We start from the raw sequence: 17,336 nt of genomic DNA on the forward strand, positions 1-17,336 counted from the left end.
CCCCCCCACCTCCCCCCGTCTTTTCTCCCTTGCTCCTCTAGTGTTTACATCAGATGCGACTTGGTGACAGGCCCTATCTGAGGCCGAGGAGCTCTGCTGTCATGTTGATTTATGGGAGCATCACACCACAACTTGTCCAAACTGAAGCCCGCAGTTCATTAATTAGGGAGCTACGACTTTGAAGTTGGGAGCTTCGACAGCACACGGACGTGTGCGAGAGTGAGCATGCGTGGAGATGTGTGTGCGTGTCTGCTTTTAAAACTGGGCTTAATTTTCTATGCTTCCTCCACTCTCCAAACATGGAACTCAATGGGGACAACAGCAAAAAATTTCCAGATTGTCTTTGAACTTCTTCTGACCGCACAATAATAATTTGCTTTGTCCACAGTGATGCCTGTATCCGCCAGTCATTAACACGCATTAAGCTGCTGCCTATGAGCAAGCCCTGCTGTACTGGAGGGAGCAAAGGAGAGAGAGAGCGAGAAAGATGGAGAGAAAAAAAAAAAAAAAAAAAAATTCAACACAGGCAACAAAGCTGGGAGCGCTCTCTGCACTGATATCTCACAATTACATGCCTTCTCTTCCTCTGCCATTTCCATGTTAATTACCGAGAAAAGCCTCTCAGATTTATATGCTCCGTGTTCCTGCCTTTCTCCCTTCTGCCTTTCATTATGTCCTACATGAGGCTCACAGGAGCGGTCATCTCTTTGTTGCATAGGACACTTGTTTACTTGGGGAAAAAAAACAAAATCTAGAACAATGAACTAAAGCTCAGGCACTGTAAAATATTATGCATTTAATGTGGAGACGCTTCCAGAAAAGGAGACACCATATTCTTAGCACAGTATCAGTCAGTTGTTACCATTTATCCAGCAAGTCTGACATGCTAATCAGAAGCATGAGTGCACTTGATTCTCCCCCTCTCCTCTCTGCTTTAACCACAGTCTGGAAGCAGATGGGGTTGTGGGAGGGGGGAACACACATGCCTTCCATGCTCTGTCTGGCCAACGGCTTTGGTAATGGCAGGCAGTTGGAGTGATGTCAGCCTACCTCTTTACTCTGCTTGCTGCCGGCATGCTGCTGCTGCTGCTGTTGCTGCTGCTGCTGCTGCTGCTGCTGTAGGAGCTGGAGGTGGAGCTGTTCCTGCTGCTTCTTGTAGAACTCTTGGAGTTGCTGCTACAGAAGAGACGGAGGGCGACATGTGAGTCAAAGTCTGTCAGTCACAGAAACTCAGCAGTTGGTTTTGTGAGAATTTTCAATACTTTGAGGAATGTTATCTTTGAGGCTTGGGGGAAAAAAAAGAAAAGAAAAGAGTAGCAGTTCAAAGTGAATTTATCTTTTGTGAAACGCTATACATAAAGAAGAGTTTTCTTTCCAAAAAGAGACATCCACCATTTGAAAGATGTGATACGCTGTCTGCTGAAATGATTCATGAGTGTCAGTTGTACATTACCTGCTGTAACATGAGGGCCTGTTGCTGCTGGAGAAGAACCTGGAGCTGCTGAGGGCTCAGGACTTGCTGCTGAAGGATCTGCTGCATCTGCTGTGGAGTTATCACTTGAGGTGTCATCATAGCCACTGACACTGGAACCTGCGCAGACACAAACAGCGAGCAGATAGATGTCAAAAAACGTTGCCCACCAGTCCACAAACACGGCGCTGAACTGATGCATGAAATATATAGTCACAAGTGGGCTAAAGGCTATCCCAGCATACAACAGGCAAAAGAAGTAGAAAAGTTGCAGATTATTGACAATAATACACGATTGGGATAAATAATGTATAAAATATAATATATAACAATAATAATAATAATAATAATCATATACACACATACAGGTATATATCTATGATGCCCTTTTGCTTTTGACTGGATTCTACAATTAATCCCAAGTGTCATCTTCATGTGTTAAAAACTGCACATGCCCTCCAACAAACACACAAACACACAACATATCGACGCCTCTAACCATTATGACACCACACCAGACTGAGGCGGGCTAAAGGACAGCTGGGCGTGGATCGCGCCTGTGGAGTAAACAGCCAGCTGTATCCACCCCAACCTCCATCCTCCGACCTTCCCCTCTCTCACAGACACAAACCCCTTCAACATCATATGATCCGCGTCTGCCGAGACGCGTCTCAGAGCTTGCCATTTACACAACGTGGCAAATATGCCGTACCTGAGGACGTGAAAGATTGCTCAAAAATGCCGCTGTTCGCACACGCACAACATGTCATGTGAGAACATTTCATTAGAGACGCTGTCAACAGCGATCTATTATTGCGGAGATATAGAGTGCCTGGAGGAGGAGCCACGTTGAAGAACACGCAGGCCTCTAACTAACTCCCAGTAGAAAGGTGTGAGTGCATGACTCCTCAAAACAAGTGATTTGTTGTGACACTGAAAAGAGCCCCCACAGTTGTCAGGGTGCCTTAATTGCTCCGGCGGCATAGGGGACTCAGAGTGTGTCTGGATGCTGCCACTCACTGCGATGATGTGCAATACAATTAAAAGCTCCTTCCCTGGACGTTTGTATGACAAACAGCAACTGAGATGTACTCGATAGTGCTGCGTCTTTGCAATTGTTAGGACGTTTTGGAGATGGTTCTTTTGTGTACATGCACACATACATTAGTATGTATGTGCCTCAGTGTGTGTTGGAGTGTGCTTTCTGTCTCTCAGCCTGATGTCAGCAGCTGATAGAGCGGACATAACGGGTGACAGTCTGTCTTCACCAAGGTTACCCAAATTGTGTGGCCGCCTTATAGCTAATGACACCCCTTTGAATTTTTCATGCATTTCTGAATGTAATTTAGCTGTTTAAAATCTTGTCCAGTAACTAAGGGGCTTTTCTTGACACACACACCCTGCATGCATATTACCTTATTCATTTTCCCCATTGTAGCATAAAAGAAAAACAAAGCACTGCCATAATGAACAGCTTGTACCACTAATGCAGAGGAAAGGGCAGTGATGTCAAATAGGACGGACCAGCTTTGATGCTCTCCGTTAACTTTATTGAGCAGTGCCAGACTACATTGTGCTGTGTTCTTCTGGCCCCAAGAGAATGAAGGAGGCTCAGCCCCACCCAGGACTAACACACACTTCACATTTCTCATTTTCAGCACCAGGCATAGACGCGCGAGGAAGAAAATGCAATATTAATTCCCCCCTGTATTATGTCTTAATATGCAGTTCATCTTGACTTTTGCACATGACTTGTCCTGTCATTTGAATAGCCCCGGCCTCCCATTTCCTAATTTCACAGTCATTATCCACTGAAGTCCTTTTTTCTGGGCATCGCTAATTTTGATTAACTATTTTGAAGGTCAACCAAGCAGCCCTGACTTGCTGCATGCAAGTGTCATACATGCAAGTGCCATACGTGATATGATATATAGTTCCCGTCTAAATATGACATTTACCCCCCACGCACACCAAGGATAAATAATAATGCCCCCCCCTTTGAAGCTTTACTTTAACTACATGCATTAAAAATCTACTCCATATTTGTCATGCTCTATTTTTTACTACCGTGTTAAAACTGTAAATTTAGACATATTTTCAAATATATAATCATTTTGTCATGCCATATTATACAGAGTGTGATGTGAAAAAGGGGAGAGCAAACTTCCAAGTTAACACACCTCAATAGCTGCCAATTGCATCACAAATTACATTGAGATTTTCTTCAATTTAACTGTCTTAATTCTTTACACCTGAGGTGTGTATCTCATCATGGTTTCACACTTCGCCTTGTCACGAGCATCTGGCTCACAGTAACTACAGCTAGAGCAGCTTCCTCTGTGCACAGCCCCAGCAAGAGGCTATTATAGACCCCCATTTTATTACCCATTACTACTGAGGTCATTAGCAGCAAGAGGGATTGTATGCTTCTTAACCTATTGATCAATGTAACTACTACCATTTAATCCTGTGCTGAAGGAGTGAAAATCTGCCTAAGACTGGGTCCTATTGAGAGGAAGGGCGGGAGGGAGCACTTTAACTGAAAAATATTGCCCTGGCCTCTGTATCATGCCCATTTAACGCAAACACAGGACGCCAGTCGCCATTTAGAGCACTCCCATATGGTGCACTCCCTTATCTCTTGGATAACATCATGACTCCAGATGATCCACAAAAATATATCACCATCTAAAGATAGTCTAAAAGAAGGCTCGTACTGGGCTAATAACTGGAGGGATCCACTGAGCCCAGCTCTAATCTACTCCACCAATATGAGGGTGCGAAAAAAAGAGGACATTCTGAGGATGCCAGAAATAGCTGATGTTTATGAATTTCACAAAGGTGTGTTGCTCTCCAGGTGCCTCCCATACATAAACATTCAAACCTGGAACATTCTCACACAGCTGCAGTGACTGCAGGCAATATACTGTACCAGCACAGGCCTGCTGGCCAAACACACACACACACACACACACACACACACACACACACACACACACACACACACACACACACGCACACGCACAAATCTAAACTGTGGCATGTTAACTGTCACAAGCACATACAGGCACATGTGCAGCACATAACACACTGTATATTTTCCATACAGAGCGTGATCATCTGCTTTCTCTGTAAATTCAGCATAAAAATATAAATATATGTATATGACATTAAGGACAAAGATTTAAAAAAAAAAAAAAAAAAGGAAATTAAACATGGTTTTCAATTTAAAACAGAGACAAAACATTTTCTAAATATTCCTTTTTGTAAAGGATAGGGATCATTCATTTCATTCATATCATAATGCACAGCCTCCACATGCACACACACACAAACAGTGTAGAAAGCATTTGTCAGTAAAGACACCTACAGAGGCTTTCAAGAGAAGACAACTCAAAATATGAAAATCTAATGAAGGAACACAAACCACACATCTTAAAACATTGAGAGTTACTGATTCAGTTAATGAAGACGCTCCCCGAGCAACCCCCACCCCCCCTCCTATCACAGTCAGAGGTCAAAGCCTGGTGAAAAGGAGTAGGGGTGAACAAGGCTGTAAGATAGCTCCTTTCCCTGCACTGAGGCAATTAAAAGGAACAGAAATGAGGGACAAGGAGGTGAATATCAGTAAGACCGGCAGAGACATTTCACTGGCCGCAAAGGTGCAGCTTTGCTGAAAGAAAAAAGGAAAAAAAAAGAAGAAAAAAAAGAAAGAAGAGAATTATCAAATTTTCATTTGTGCTCCCCAGGGTCATCTTGTTTTGGAGGGGCATCAAATGGAATGAAGAAGTAAAAAAGAAATAACAATCCCTAGAGAAATCACAGAGTCTAGTCCGTTTGATGCTGTTGTTTTACCTTGGCCTGCAGTGGCGCAAGGAAACGACTTCCCATCCTGACTGTGATCTCCTGCATGGAAATGTCACTAAAATGAGGATTTCACGGGAGCTATTGTACTTAAGTGAAGTGTGAACATAATTAGTCGTCGACAAGACTGGAAAGACTAATTCCATATTACCCATTCAGGTTGATTGAAATCTCTGAGGTGGAGAGCATTTATTCCCTCTGCAAAACACAGAGGCAGGATATTCACACTCACAACCTTTTCCTATAATAACAATGATAATAATAATAATAATAATAAAAAATTGAAATATAAATTATTACAAATAATTTGCGTATAAAACAGCAGAGGTTGGATCCTTCAGTATGCTTACAACATTTAAAACAGAACTACTGGACAGAAGTGCTCATCCCTACATGTGTTAAAACGTCCATAATTCCACACTCGTCATCCACAATCAAGCTGTTTTAAAAATGTTTACAGCTCACATAAACAAGGTAATCACAGCCACATTTTTGTCTCCATACACCACATACTATAGATTCTGTATTTGGTGTGAGGGGGCTGAGGCTCAAATCATTCGCAGCAACTGTAAAAACAAAAGTTAAGATTGCATTTTAATTAACTTCTCGACTACAAACAAACAGGTTTTTTCACCGGAGCTGGTCCCAGTGTCGGGTTTAAACAAACAAACTGCACGGCGAAGTGAGCAAGCTCCCACCCCAACAATAACAGCTGAGCTGCACACTGGACGCTGTTTCCCACACTGGAGGTAGCCACCACTGCAGGTGATCACTGCTGAGGACACACACACACACACACACACACACACACACACGCACATGCACACATACAGACACACATACACCAGCATTTGCATCACCATCATCATGTTTTAGTAAAATACTCCAAATTGTAAATTATTTTTATTTCAGATTTGTGATTTTATTCTACAATAAAAAATATTTTCGTGAAAAAATAATGATATATTTCTGTATTAATAATAAAATATTTTTTAGTTGTTTAGAAGTGAACATTTACAAATGCAAATATATATTTTAAAAAATCTATCTAAGTTCACCCCCCCCCCCAAAAAAAAAAAAAAAAACCCTTAAGTGCTTCATTGCATTTCTGACATGTGACTCAATGTCCTGTCACTCTTTCTGACCTTTCAAGCCACACCTCCAAGTGCACATTTCACAGAGCAGCGTTTGAGCCCCTCAAACCTGGCTCACAAATCCAGGGTGACAATTACTGTCCTACACACCACCGTTCACTGTGTTTCGCCTTTCCCCTAAACGTCTTACAGTCACTGTTGGTGTAAACTGCGTGCCCGTGATCGATGGTTTACCAGCTCTACACGGTTACGCAACGATGCACGTCTTCAGATGCATTATTTGAGTCAGTTGAGATTTAATTAAGATCACAGCCTCTAAAATCCCATTCAAATGAAACTGTAGTGTAAAGACAATGGCTGACATGTCCTCGTGCAGATTGTTTCTATTCTCTGCACACCAGCCACGCTAAGCTAATCCTTGTTTCCATGACGGCAGACAAGAGGGCCACAAATTGTGTTGCTTCTTGACACTCTTAATGTTGTTGTGTTATGTGACTCATATAAAGTATACAGCCAATCAATTAAATTATACAGAAAAAGAAAGTCAGTGTCAGCGGTAGCTTATAGAATTAAGTAAAAATCAGCATGACTCACTCATGTTCACACACATCCCTAGTAACCTCCCTTATTTTCTAGGGGCAATGTGTCAATACCATCACGTCTCTTACTGTTTTAAAATATATAGGTCGTGACATAGATGAGTGGTGAAAAAGACCCTTTGCCACAAAACGCTCTACACCATGTAATCTCATCATTATCCTACCATCTCAACCCTTTGAAACACATGGCATCTCAAGTGTAGAGTTAATCTTCCTATCTGAAACAGAGACGCACACGCTCCGAGCAGTAATGACCCTTAAAAAAAAAAAAAAAAAAATGAATGAAAGCCTTTTTCAAGTAAAAACATGTTTTAGTCAGGAAAGCCAGGGAGTAACAGCGGAGAACAGCTGGTGGCTCACTATATCACTGCTAAACTATTCCCTCGTCTCTCCTCTCTGACTTGCCTGCCTACTCCAGTACAAAGCAAAGACCGTCCCTGTAAAGGATATCCCAGCGAGCCGTGGGGCTCTGCCGGCTACCCCCCCGTGCCCCCCTCTCCGGGTACACAGCTAATATCTGGTTGCCTATGTCATGGTTTAGAAATGACAGGTGCTGGCAGCCCCTTGCCTTGACAGGCCACTGCACAAATAACGCCCCTGCCTGAAAGGGCTAATGCACTACTAATGAACAATAAATCAACTTTGATTACAAACTGTCAACCCAATCAGCTCGCACTCCAGCTCTCCCAAACTGCGAGCCTCGGCACAGCTGCACGGCATTACGGTGCACACTGGCCTGTTTAGGCTTCACTCTCCTCCTTCTCACCCATCTGATATTCTCCTCCACTATTCTCCTCCATCGCTCCTCTCTGTCAGGCACCCACTTTTCCAGCACTGATGCAAGGTGATGAAACATTGCACCCAAAAAAAGTTTCAGCTAAACGGTGAGTGCAAACATGTGGATCCGTTCCATAGTTGCATGAGTGTATTGCTTAAAATTATTGTAGTAAAAAAAAAAAATACTATACTTGAGGGTATTAAACAACAGAGAGTCAGTAGCTGTTTTCGGTGTAAAACCTCAAAGCTGTCAAGCAGGGCTCAATGTTGACAGCAGAAAGAATGAAAGAAAATGACCACAACTTTCCCTCCCAAATTTACTCTGCAATCCTTTTGTTGCAAGCACTGACACACACACACACACACACACACAAACACACACAAAAAACATTCACACACTAACTTTTCAGGAAGATTTGAGCGATGACATTTAGAGTGACAGCGTCTCTCCAACGTGGTTTTGTGGTGACGGTGTCAAATATAGAGCTGTGCCAGCCTCTGTCTTAATTCACTGTGACACCATGAGGGGAGTGAGGATTAGTCCAGGCCATAGCCTGAGAGCAAGTAAAGTCTGACCAGCACTCATTACCTCAGAGCAACAAATCATCACAAAACACACAACCAGCTAAACCCAACCAATAACAAAAAAATTAATAAATAAGCGCCTTTCTACATATTTTAAATGCCTCACCCTGGGAGTGTTTTAAATAATAAAACATGATAATTACAAAACACAATTTTCTGAACAAAACAACAATGTAAAAGAGAAGACAAACCTGTGTCCTGTTTTTCCTAGAACTTTCCATAATTCAAACAGCACACAGTACAGTGCGGGATCCTGCTGAACTGGTTAGCTCACTATCAGCAAAGTAAACAAAACTAAACAAACAGCGTGAAATGGCAGTGAGAAACATCATGTAAAAGTTCAGGAATCTAATACTGTAACTGACAAACATGCACCACAAAAGAAACTGATGCATTAACTCAAAGTGAAAAGCAGAATTTCTGACAACTATCAACAGCAGAGCCTACACACATAAACAGGAGCACCTAATCCATAGTCTCATTTTGAGATGCAAAACAATCTCATACAGTAAATCACTTGCTTTCATGTACTTCTCTTTTCAGAACAAACTGTCAGTGTCTCACCGGCAAAGTAAACCCTGGATAACTGCTCCTCTCACACAAACTGCATGACAAAATTAACCAATTACAATGATAGAACATCAACGGTAGACAGACAATAAGCCTCCTTTTCTCTTTCTCCCTGGTCAAATTAAATTGTCAAGTTTTTTACACAAGAAAGCTGGCAAAATCACAGAAATCAATCATATTGACAAACCTGACAAACTCCATTTAGCTGGCAGGGTAAACAGAGTGCCGGGCCACGCGGTGTGGAGTGAAGCAGAGCGGAGAGCACGGCGGCAAGGGAAAGAGAGAGAGCGAGAGAGAGAGCGAGAGAGAGAGAGAGAGAGAGAGAGGGTGTGAGTGAGTGAGTCAGTGAGAGAGAGCGAGGTAGGGAGAGGTAGAGGCACACAGGCAGGGAGGCTGAGAACAAGCGCTGCTGTGCTGTGGAGTCTCCAACCTTCCTCGGGATACAGACAGATTGCACGCGCAAGGTTGCTCCCTGGCTGACAAGATACAAAACTATCCAATCAACCACGCCCTTCTCCACCAATCACAACCAGCCCTCTAAACATAATCAATTCAAATGGGGCCACACAATAGGGAGCCGCGGGCTGGGCTGCAGGTGAACCCGTGCCTTTGTGTGAGGGCCCCTTTAAAAAAAAAAAAAAAGAAAAAAAAAAAGACACAGTTGACGGCTGTTAACCCTTTGACCCCTGCCGGGACTCCGGCCGTGCTATTGAAACAATGGGAGCCTAAAGAAAAGAGGCCCTTTAATTAAACAACAGATAAGTAAACACAGCTATCCAGCAGAAAGAAAGAAAACTGGCCCCGCTATCAGCCCCTTTATTGTTCTGTTAAATGGAACTGTTTACAGTGCCAGAACAAAGACACAACTCATTTCACATGCTGAAAACAACAAATGCACAAACAATTCAGATGCTTTGTAGTTATTTGGACTTTTTCTTTCCTTTTAAATTTCCCAAGCTGATACCACATGTATTTTATTTTAGAATAAAATATTGTATTTATGAGAACAGTTTGTTTTGCTATGTATTTCCTCCAGTAATACTAACGTGTATACAATGTGTACTTACACCATAACATGCAACTTGTTGCAATACACTAAGTTTGTGTGTATTTTGTTATAAAAATCAGCCACAGCAGCGCAAACTTTTTTTTGTCCAGTTTTAAACACTTAGACTGCAGTTTGGTCTCACACAAGCTAAAACCACTTACATTAATAGCTAAGATTACACCAGCTACCAGGCAATCCATCCAACTCCATCCCAATGAGAGCAATTAGCTGTCATGATATCATCACACTCTTTAACATCCATGTGCACTCAGTAAGGGGAAGAGACAGGAGAGGAAAACAGGACCCTGCCACCTACTGGAGATCGCACTGAACTCACCAGGAGAGAGAGAGAAGGCAGAACGAAAAGCTTCTGCCTCTTGTCAATCTATATGAATAAATAATTATATATAGAGATATATATTTATATCTATATCTATAGCTATAGATATATACACGCACACACACACACACACAAATATATATCTATATATATATATATATATAGATATATATTAATCTTCCAACTAAAAAATGCTACCTTTTAGCATTCGTTTAAATTTTAACCTCATGTGTATTTTATTCTGTTGTAAAAACTGTAGAAATCATGAAGAAATTAAAAGAGTTGCTAATCAGACCTACTTTTAGTGATAACAATAAAATCAGGTTCACTAAGTTGTGCAACCGACTTAACAGTGAATTAGAGGAAAGGCATGAGGCAAGATTAACACCTCACTTTGTTAATTATCATAACAATAAACACAAGAGCTGAATAACAGAGCTCTAAAACACAGCTCATATCAACAGCTATAAACCCTTGGCCAGGGATGAAGGAATGTTCATGGGACGCATTCCAGTCCGCAAACACACTGGTAAAATAAACAGAGCGCCTGCATAACAAGCCACTGCTCTCATCTGCTAATAACTAACAATGAGCTCTGCTAAGCTGGCCTGACCTATATAAATTATTGACTGGGACACCTCAAGTGTCAAAAATGACAATTCCAATACATATCATAGGGAATAATTAAGTGGAAGAAAAGGCGCTTTTATTTTCTATCTGACAACCTCAAGAAGGCTCACACAAAAAGACAGTGACATGCAGGCATGTGCCTACAACTGCACACACACACACACACACACACACACACACACACACACACACACACACATGCACAAAGTGGTTTAGGCTACGGCCACACTCTTCTCCCCCAGCACTCTCCCTGGGGTGGTATGTCGGCGTATTCTCAATAAAACACCTTCTTAGCAGTAATAGGCCACTGTTCTCATTTCAACGCTCCCAAAGGCCTCATGATAAATTTAGCAGACACACAGTTCAAGCTTCTCCTCTCACACACTGTCTTTCTAATCCATTGCCTCTGTGCCTGCGCTATGTAAAATAATTACACATATGTGTCGATGCGATACACACGCTATATAGATTTTTTTTTTTTGTTCTCGCGCACTGAGAAACATCAATATCCTTGAGCCTTGAACTGGCGTCCCCTGTGATAGTTTACAGAGAGCACTGAGCGATTGTGTTCATGACAGAGTGGATGACATTATAAAATACTCCCATTTCCTGCTTGAGTTAGAGTGAAAGTATGAGTTAATGTCTGGTCTGGCCTGAGCTCTGCCCCGCTCCGCTAAAGATAACGAGTCAGCTCCGATTACAAAGCCTTCCCAAAACACTAACACAGCCAGTGAATAAGCTGCACCGGCATGCCAGCCAGTGTCTTACTGCTACTACAGAAAGAGACGGAGAGAAGCGGAGGGGAAGTGCAGGAAAATACAGAACCGCACTCATTCCTTTTCTTGAAAGGCTCTGGTGACCTGGACTATTGTCATGAGAAAACAAACAAGTCTGTTTCCCTGTGTGTGTGTGAAGTAAATCATTGTTTACTGATGGAGGGAGTCAGCAGGGCAGGTGTGGGACCTGTATAAATAACAGCTGCTCTATATAATATTGCCAAGGCAACAAAAATACTTTTTACCTTCACATCACTATACCATAATGTGGCGCTCTTTCTTTTATTTCTTTATTTTTATATATTTCAATATATAATATGTCCCCTATCGGAATCAATGGAGACACAAAGCATTTCATGACAGATATAAATCAAATGCTTATCAAGCGTTTTTCCAAGCTACAGCAACATTTAGACTTTGCACAGTTCAGAAAGAGCCTACATTTGATTTGAGGCAAAAATCTGTTATTGTCTGAGCCACTCACTTGCACTGACACCACACAGGAGAGTGCTATGTCAGTTTATCCAGCAGCAAAACAATAGCACAAAAACCTCTTTGAAGAGGTGGAGTAGTTCCACTGTATTTCTATTTTGAAGTCGAGGATAACAAAACTAGTGGTGGCTTATATTTTTACTTCACTAGATTTTTAATTTTATTCTAGCTGCATTTATTTTTATAGTTATTTAGCTGTTCCAAACTCAACTGAAACTGTTTCTATATTTTAATACTATTGATTTTTATTTATTGTTGGTGAGTACTGATAAAAATAAAGTCCATTTCACTTGTTTTGACATGAGAGTGAACTCACCTTTTAACATCTGCAACCTAGCGATACTCCCTCTGATACTTGAAATAAGTCATATTTAGAGTGAATGAGGTTATCACCCGAAGCAGAGTGGAGTTACAGTAAGTCACGCCTGAGTCACCATGTTCCTCCTGGTCTATTATATATGGGTTTGGTTATTTACTTTTAATTTCAGCATTCAGGAACACATTGTTTAGTCAGCACATGTGAACTCTTGTATTTCCTGAGGTGATAGCCAGTGTATAACGGAGCTTGTGTTTCAGCTTGTACCGTCTAGTGTGGTTTTTCACTTAGTCAAAACAAGAACACTTTAAGGTTTGAGCAACATCGATTTCAGGAGGTGGGGGAATTTTCTGTCTTGTCTTGTTTGATGATTGATTCATCTTTGATTTAAATCAGAAGCTATATTAATACACAGAAACAGTGCACAGGATTTTAAAAAGCAGTAAGAATGATACTGTTGGGGAGGTGAAAAAGAACTTGACCACTAAATTTGGATAGAGCACCTGTCAATTTGATTATATTACGCTTTAATTAATCTGCTTTGATATAATAATATAATATAATACATAATAAGCACAAATACATTGGATTTACTATTATAATCAGATAGATTTGGGCAGAAAACAAGCAAGTTTGTCTGTGGGTGGCTCTTGTCTTCGCATTTTACGGAAACCTCTCAAAGTAGGGCGTACAGTGAGTCGATGGCACTGCTAACCACTGTGATTAACTGTTAAGCTAAGCTTGTGTGTGGTGTTATTAAACAGTATTTGTCAGCTTGTCCTGTTTCCAACACTCACCAATAAAACTCCTCAGGCACATTCCTGGAGGTAATAGATATAGATGACCACTCTTCTCTTCAACTAATGAGAAAAGCACTAAAATGCAACAGAACAAACTAACGTTTATCTGCCTTCATGCTTTCTCAAGACTGGGTGTAACTACATGGATGACTAGGCTGAGCTCTGTGACAGTTTACGGTGTGATGTCCAACACAAATATAAAATACAACTCCAACAAATTATGTCCTCATGTAGCTGAAGGCCCTTCTGCGCCTGGATCCCTCTCGCGCTGTCTGAGTGAGACGGTATTTCTTTTCCCTTCCTCTAACAAAAAGTGAAAATGGATTCAAAGAGCTGTCTGTGCGACGACACCCAAAGAGAAACTGCATTGTGAGTTGATGCTGACTTGACTGCACCTCGTATAGCTGTTAGTGTTTATTAATGCTATGGTCGACTGTGCATCCATCCATCCTTCCACCCCTCCGCAAAGGGCGTGTGAATCATTCCAAACAACATACACTTGACATCAAGATATAGCGCCAGAGGATGACACAAAGATACAACAAACTTTAAGGAGACGTGTGTGTGTGTGTGTGTGTGTGTGTGTGTGTGTGTGTGTGTGTCTGTATCTGGGTGGATGACTGAGTGGGGCGGAAGGTTGAGAGGGTTCACTGCTTGAAGGGAAACATCAGGCCTTAAATGAAAAGAGGGTCCTGAAAATGGTAGAGTGGCTCCCAGCGCTGTGACTGGAGTCAATTCGACAGTCATCGTCTTGGCCGGGAGAGAGCTCCCAATACAGCCCCCCTTCCTCCTCTCCTACTCCCTCCCACCCCACAAGTCTCTGCTTGGCTGCGTGGAACTGGGACAGATGACTTCATTCTGACAGGATTATCCCAAACCTGGTTCTAATCTATACAATACACATAATACATTTTTACAATATGACAAGGAAAACAAGCAGCAAAAGAGACAGCTTGATCCCGGGGTTCCACGCAAGCACCGGCCTCAGTGTTGTGTTGATCATTCCTGACAGATTGTATCACCTCAAAGCAACGCACGCGTCAAAATGAGATTTCATTACAGCATCACCTTGAGACTTTTTACAAACACAAAGCGATGAACTCCTTCTGAGGATCACGCACACAGCTGATGAATTATGGGACTTTGCAGACAGACACGGAAGCTATTTTGAAGGATATTTCCCTTAAACATTGATACCTGGATGTAAGGAAGATTCACCCTGGAGTATATTCAGGATAAAACACAGCGCTCTTAAAAGAATAGTGTGATATTTTAGCTGTCTTGCCACGAGTTAGAGGAGATGATAGATGCCGCTTCCACATCCATATGCTAAATATGACTCTAGAACCAGCAGCTGGTTAACTTAACCTAGCTCTAAGACTGAAAATAATAAGGAAATAAGGAAAAAAGCTCCCCTAAAGCTCATTAACTGACGTGCATATCTAATTTGTTTAATCCCTACAAAAACCCAGAGTGTAAAGTGTAAAAACATTGTGGTTTTACTCCAGTCACTTCTCTGATCTGGCGAGCTCATGGCGACAACCACACTCCAGTCTAGCCGTGTCCCCAGCTGCAGATGGTAGCTACATATTTAGCGTACAGGCATCAGAGTGGTATCCATCTTTTCATCTAGGTAACAGGCAAAAAAAAAAAGGAAAAAAAAAAAAAAAAGGAAAGATATTTCCCACGATGTCAAACTAGTCTTTTAAGTGCAGATACAGTTGAGCCACACCAGTTTGAAAGAAGGTATATACAATGAAGACTTATTTTGGTTGGTGTGAGTGGTTATGTCCACATGCTTTGTGAATGATCTCCTGCCCTGTGTGAAACAACCTGCAGAGATTTGAACATTAATAGACTGGTTAATCTTGGCAAGCTTAAAGCAGTCGTTAACTGAATCAATTAGAAACTGGCAATGCTTTGATTTGGTTAGAAGTGTTTTGGGAGTGTGCCACCTCTCCTTCTGTCTCTATATGTTCAGCACTTCTTCCTCTTGGTTCTTCTTTCCTTTCCTTTCTTTCCTAGTTTAAAATACTTCAAATGTATTTTAATATGAACTCCTGTTGTCTTGGCCAGGTCTCCCTATCTCATAGCATCTAACCCAGAACATTAATCTAGTCTTGTGCTCACTGTCACCTCGCCAGTGGGCTACCACTGCCATGCCACTTTGGGCCACTGGCCGATTGGGCTGCCGGAACACCTCGAAATGCTGCCTCAGATCACCCTGCAGCACTGGCTGAGCTCCAGCTGACAGGCTTCGGCCTAGTGCTCTAATGACTTACAGATTGGAGCGCTGTGGTATACATGTGTCAGGACAATGCCATGGGCCTACTGCAAAAACAGTAGGAGAGGGAGAGAAAGAGAGCCGGAGGCTTCTCCCTGTCCTGTCAGACAGAGGCTTGGCCCCTGGATTGTGTCACATCACGCTTCCCCCCAACAGACCACAAATGAAGGATGTGAAGAGCAAACGTGGGGAGGAGGGGCGTTGGAGGGGCGCTCTACAACTTAAAAGGCTTTCATCCTGTAAACTGAAAAGACATTATCTTTTGACCTGGAGATGCCCTCTCTGAGGCTGTACACTATGGTGTGAAAACACAGAGAGAGAAAGAAAGGAAGAGAAAAAAGCTTGGCAGAAGAAAGAAGTGAGAATAGTGGCTTCAGCTAGTAATACTATAGATAAGAAAATGTCTGCTGCCATGGTTTTGAAACATTATCAGTAGTTTCTCTGTGTGTGAAGAATAACAAGTAATGCACCTTTGACATCATGAAAATGTTCAATGCAACATTTATCAGATTATGGCGAATAGTATTTCTCATTTAAAAACAAAAGGCCAACACATAATTACAATAAATACAAAAAACAAAAGAAAGCCAGAGGATAGAGATGTTCTTTTACAGTAGCTTCAAATTCCTTACAAAGACACTCTTCACTTTACGATGAAACATAAAAGCTTTCAAAAGTATGTAAAGGAAATGATCATTTCCTTTATCCTTCTCTAAGCTCACCAGACTATTTATCCTCTGTCAGACACGTAAAAACTGCAGCTACATTTGTTAATCCAACTGTATCTTTACTTTCCTACATTATTCACCTGCCTCTCCTTAAACTGGCCATTCATCCATTCTCGTTACAATCAGTGCTGCAGACAAAAATGTCATTCATGCAGGTTTCACACAGGTAAGTTCAGCTGGCCACTAGCCATACCTCACACTGTACCAGTGGCATGAATAATGAAGGCCAATCTCAGGCATAATTGTGGATAGGAAACGAGCACAATCTCAGCATTACACTGACAGCAAAGACACCATGTTGACACAACATCTTCAGCCCAGCTGAATGCCACATAATCCCCTGTAGGAGGTGGATGCCTACCTAGGATCCCTTGCAATGAGGTGTAGTTAACCAGCCAGGCTCGTGAGCAACACCACAAATGAGCTTCAATTTCCCCCTACCCCCACCTTGGTGCTGGTGGACTATCAGCGAGGGTCCGACAGTGTTGTTCCTAATTACCTATTTCTCCACTCCTGATCCTGCAGCTGGCATAATTAGTTACCTGGGGCTTCAATCCAATTTGAAGTGATGACAAGAAAGTGATCCATGAAAAAGTAATAAGTTAAATCCAATTTCAGCCTGCCTCTAATTAAATGCACATGGAACTAATGAGTCAAACCCTACCATTTCACTGATAATGGTAATTAGCGGGGTGGGAGTTGCCGGCTCTCGTCGTTGTGCCACTGTAGGTGTGAAGCGCAAGAGGTAAAAGTGGCATGGATTCTTTTAATTACACGTGTCATTCTGTCAATGTAATTTACTGGCTTTTTGACCAGTCAAGTATGTTTAGCTGCTTTCCAGCCGGCGCAGCAGCTGTTTGTATATGTAGTCTGATTAAAGCACCTCTAGGCTGCTGAGTATACAGCGGAGGCATCTTCATCCAGAGGCAGGAGTGGGCGGTGCAGTGGTGAGGTGGGGGGGT

The 17,336-nt window shown here is 42.0% G+C and overlaps 1 protein-coding gene across 13 annotated transcripts in view; it reads right to left on the bottom strand.

The window, feature by feature from the left end:
* foxp1b (forkhead box P1b) overlaps window positions 1-17,336 on the bottom strand; it is a 150,899-nt gene that overhangs the window by 35,405 nt on the left and 98,158 nt on the right. For 9 of the 13 annotated variants that reach the window (XM_087178901.1, XM_087178899.1, XM_087178908.1 and 6 more), the window contains 2 exons: window positions 1,454-1,591; window positions 1,051-1,176 (listed from right to left, as the gene is read on the bottom strand). In XM_087178901.1, the coding sequence (XP_087035027.1) occupies window positions 1,051-1,176; window positions 1,454-1,591 (264 nt within the window). Of the gene's footprint in view, window positions 1-1,050; window positions 1,177-1,453; window positions 1,592-8,581; window positions 8,601-9,147; window positions 9,380-17,336 lie in introns of those variants that run through there. The other 4 variants (XM_087178906.1, XM_087178905.1, XM_023424777.2 and 1 more) reach the window with 3 other exon arrangements.

This window comes from Seriola lalandi, unplaced genomic scaffold (genome assembly GCF_002814215.2).
Source record: "Seriola lalandi dorsalis isolate HSWRI2012SDOR001 ecotype SW California unplaced genomic scaffold, Sedor1 jcf7180002054748, whole genome shotgun sequence".
Lineage (NCBI taxonomy): Eukaryota > Metazoa > Chordata > Actinopteri > Carangiformes > Carangidae > Seriola > Seriola lalandi.